This window comes from Pygoscelis adeliae, unplaced genomic scaffold, assembly GCF_000699105.1.
Source record: "Pygoscelis adeliae isolate BGI_AS28 unplaced genomic scaffold, ASM69910v1 Scaffold359, whole genome shotgun sequence".
In the NCBI taxonomy this organism is placed as follows: Eukaryota; Metazoa; Chordata; class Aves; order Sphenisciformes; family Spheniscidae; genus Pygoscelis; species Pygoscelis adeliae.
In genome coordinates this window covers 1,168,805-1,172,141 of record NW_008825553.1, presented here as the reverse complement: position 1 = coordinate 1,172,141, position 3,337 = coordinate 1,168,805, and the positions used below count along the sequence as shown (strand labels likewise).

Below are 3,337 nucleotides of genomic sequence, written 5' to 3'. Positions count from 1 at the left end.
GGACGAGGAGGAGGGATGTTAGATGGTGCTTTCAAATCTGTGTGGATGGAGATGTGGGGAGGTTCTCCCGAGGGCCCCTGGGGCCGTGGCCGGTACAGGGACCCCCCAGTGACCTCCCACCCCAGGAAGTGGGGCCATTGGGCAGGACACGCAGCGTGGCTGGGGAGCCTGGGCTGAGAGGTGCTGGTTTTCTCCCTTTTCTTGATTTTTGGCTTAAAACCAAAGCAAGGGGTGCTTCTGCCTGGTGGACCGTGCTGTCAAAGGGATGTCTTGGGGTAGCGGGGCTCATCCTTTCCCACTCTATCCCAGGGACCCCCAGCTGGATGGGGCAGCGCTTGGGAACTTGGGGTCACACGTGCGTGGGTCGGTACCGAGGCACTCTCTTTCCTCCGAGATGATGTTGTTAAAACCAAGTGATCCTGTTTGGCACAGGGCTGGCTGTCGGGGTTGCCCTGAGCCTTCCTTGCTGCCCGGGCGTGAGGAGGTGGGGACTGAGCGGGACCCTCCTGCGCCCCGCGGGACCTTCCAGCAGCGTGGCCCCGTCTCATGCCCCCTCCTTTCGCCTTGTTTGCCTTTGTTTTTCACGTGATGCTATTTTTTGCACCGAGAACAGGTAGGGCAAAGCCCGCCGACAGCTCCCCCATCCCATATTGCTGCTTGGCATCACCCCGAATCTCCCGTCCTGTCACCCCGTGGGGCTGGCGGCCGCCCCTGCTGCTCCCCGGGGACTGGGACCCCTTGGGGATGGGACCCACATTGTCACCCTGTCCCGCCTGTGTTCGGAGCTCCCAGTGTCCGGCCAGGGCGCCCTTGGCTGAGCCGCGGGACAGAAATAAACATTAAATCCTGACAATCCAATCAACCAAAAATACAGCGACAGAATAAGCTGCTAATTGCACGCGCTGCTAGTGCCCGGCAGAGGCCTGTTACGGGACATCTGTGGGGTTTATATAATGCGTTAAAGCCTTCTGAGAGTGGGCAGGGGAGGGGGACACCCTCCTAAAGCAGGGGGGCTCGGGCAAACCCCACCTCCCTCCCTGCACTGCTTCGAGGGGGGACAAAGAGGCGTGGGGGGACACATTTTGGGGGTTCAGTTGCCCGCTGCCGGCTGCAGCTATACCCGTCCCAATCATCCACTCTGCTTTTGTTCGAATAATGCAATTGTCCCCAAAAAAAGCGGTGTATTTCGTTCTAGCTGTGTGGATGCTCCTACCTCCCTGCCCGAGCGAGATGTCGGAGCCGCGTGAGCGGCCCCGTCCCGCACTAACCTGTGAATAAGCAGCCTCTGTTCCCCTGCGCGGGCGCAGGATCCGTCCGGCGGTCCTGGCACCAGCGGCGATTCCGCTGTCTCTTCCCCTCCTTTCAAAGTCGTTTGCGTTTCTGCATGAGAAACACTGACCGAGAGCTGCCTTTGTCTTCTTTTGACAGATGAACGGGACAGAGTCCAAAAGAAAACCTTCACTAAATGGGTCAATAAACACTTGATGAAGGTAAGAATCACGTATTTTATTATAAAGCCGGTTAAACGACCGTCTGTCTGTCCGTTCTGGCTCAGGACGGGCAGATATATGCCCTTTTTAAAATTTTTTAATATTTTTTTTTCTTGTCTGGGAATTTTTGCATTGGATTTGAGTGTTCATACGCATCTGTACTCAGAGCAGAGACGGTTGCAGTGGAAACGTGCCGGTGCCTTTGGAGGGCACTGTAACATCACCACGCAGCCCTTTTTATTGCATTTGCCTCCTCAGCACCCAGTCCTTGCTTTAACACGAGGCTTGTGCATCCTCCCGCTTGGGGCTGCGGGCAGCCGGGGCGAAGGAGGGGATCCTGGCATGGGGCTGCTCCCCCCCCACCCTGGCCCCCCGTGCCTCCCTGCCAGCCAAAGGGGCCTTTTTTTTGTCTTTTGAGGGATGCTCCTGTGTGGAGAGGAGCCCCAAAGTACGTGAAAGGGAGTTGTAGCAGCCGTGGGTAGGTAAGCAGGATTAACATCGCACTGCAAAGTGCCTCCTGCTTTTCTTGGTTAATGCTAGGGGGTTTTTTTAATTAATTCTCCATTTCAAAAAAAAAAAAAGAAAAGAAAAAAAGAAGTCATTTGGGCATTAGGTGTCACAGCTGTATTTTCCTGCCAGCTTTGCAAACCTCTGCATCAAGCTTTTGGCTACTTTCTAAATCTTACAAAGGAGGGAAAGAAGAAAAACGTTGGGGCCGCCTGCCCGAGGCTGCTGTGGGAAAACGGCTGGTGTTTCCCAGCCAAGTCAAACCCCGGGGCAAGGTCTGGGTGTCTGGGGGGAAGAGCAGGTACAGAGGCTGCATTGCGGGTCAGCCTGCTCTCGCAGCCACCCCGCCCCGCGGAAACCTCCTCTGCTCTCAGACAGAAGCTAGGTGCCGTGTTTTGGGAGACGCTGGAAGGTGGCATAAGCAATTAAACCACCGCTTCAGGACTGAGCTACCCTTTCTGCGGAGGTCTGAGTGCAATATTACGGGATTGCCTGGAGTACGGATGGTTTAACAGTTTGATTTCATGCGTAAAATTGGCAGCGGCTTCTGCCAGGTCATTTGGGAAACGGGAGGCCGCTTTCCTTAGCGATAATTCTGGAATAACCATTTCAAATGCACGCGGCTTGGAGGGAGGCGTCTGCTTGCAGGCGCCGCGGCCTTCCTCCCGCGCTCTTGCAAAACAGCAGGAGAGCGCAGGCGGCGTGCGGATCTGATGGCTTTTCCTCCCCGGCTCTCCGCAGGTGCGCAAACACATCAACGACCTCTACGAAGACTTGCGAGATGGCCACAACCTCATCTCCCTCCTGGAGGTGCTGTCGGGAGTGAAGCTGGTAAGTCCCCACGGCTGGGGGCGGGCGGCGCGGCGCGCCCCAGCCCCCCGCCATCCTCCCCCCTGCTCCCCTCCGCTCCCAAACCATCAGCTGTCATTTCTTATGCCATAGTTTTGTTTTCAAATGTCTGTCGTTGTTTCTTTTATTATTACTACTATTATTACTTACTATTATTATTATTATTTTATTTATTTTCACTCAAACCCGTGTTCCCCAGGCTGGTCTCTCGGATACCACCAAAGCATGTGATTAAAGCCGCTGGCTTATGGTGCCCTGGGTAGAGCCCCCTTTTTGTGAAGGCTTACACGCCTTCGTCTTCTAGATTTGGCTCCATATTTAAAATAACGGATAATAGTGGCTTTGACTAAAACTGCTTCTGTGACAGCGTGCCCAGCAGTTTAGCTCAGATTTGACACTCCTGCCCCGTGCTCGGCTCCTGCACGAGCTGGATTTGTAGCAGTCGGTGGCGTGCAAACCTCTTCCTGCATCTTGAGCATCGGGAGTCCCCC

General features: G+C 55.2%; 1 protein-coding gene across 1 annotated transcript in view; it reads left to right on the top strand.

The window, feature by feature from the left end:
• The first annotated feature begins 1,230 nt into the window (after window positions 1-1,230).
• MACF1 (microtubule-actin crosslinking factor 1) overlaps window positions 1,231-3,337 on the top strand; it is a 112,826-nt gene continuing 110,719 nt past the window's right edge. Inside the window, exons 1-3 of the mRNA XM_009332204.1 lie at window positions 1,231-1,243; window positions 1,429-1,490; window positions 2,739-2,828. Coding sequence (XP_009330479.1) covers window positions 1,231-1,243; window positions 1,429-1,490; window positions 2,739-2,828 — 165 coding nt within the window. The remainder of the gene's footprint in view (window positions 1,244-1,428; window positions 1,491-2,738; window positions 2,829-3,337) is intronic.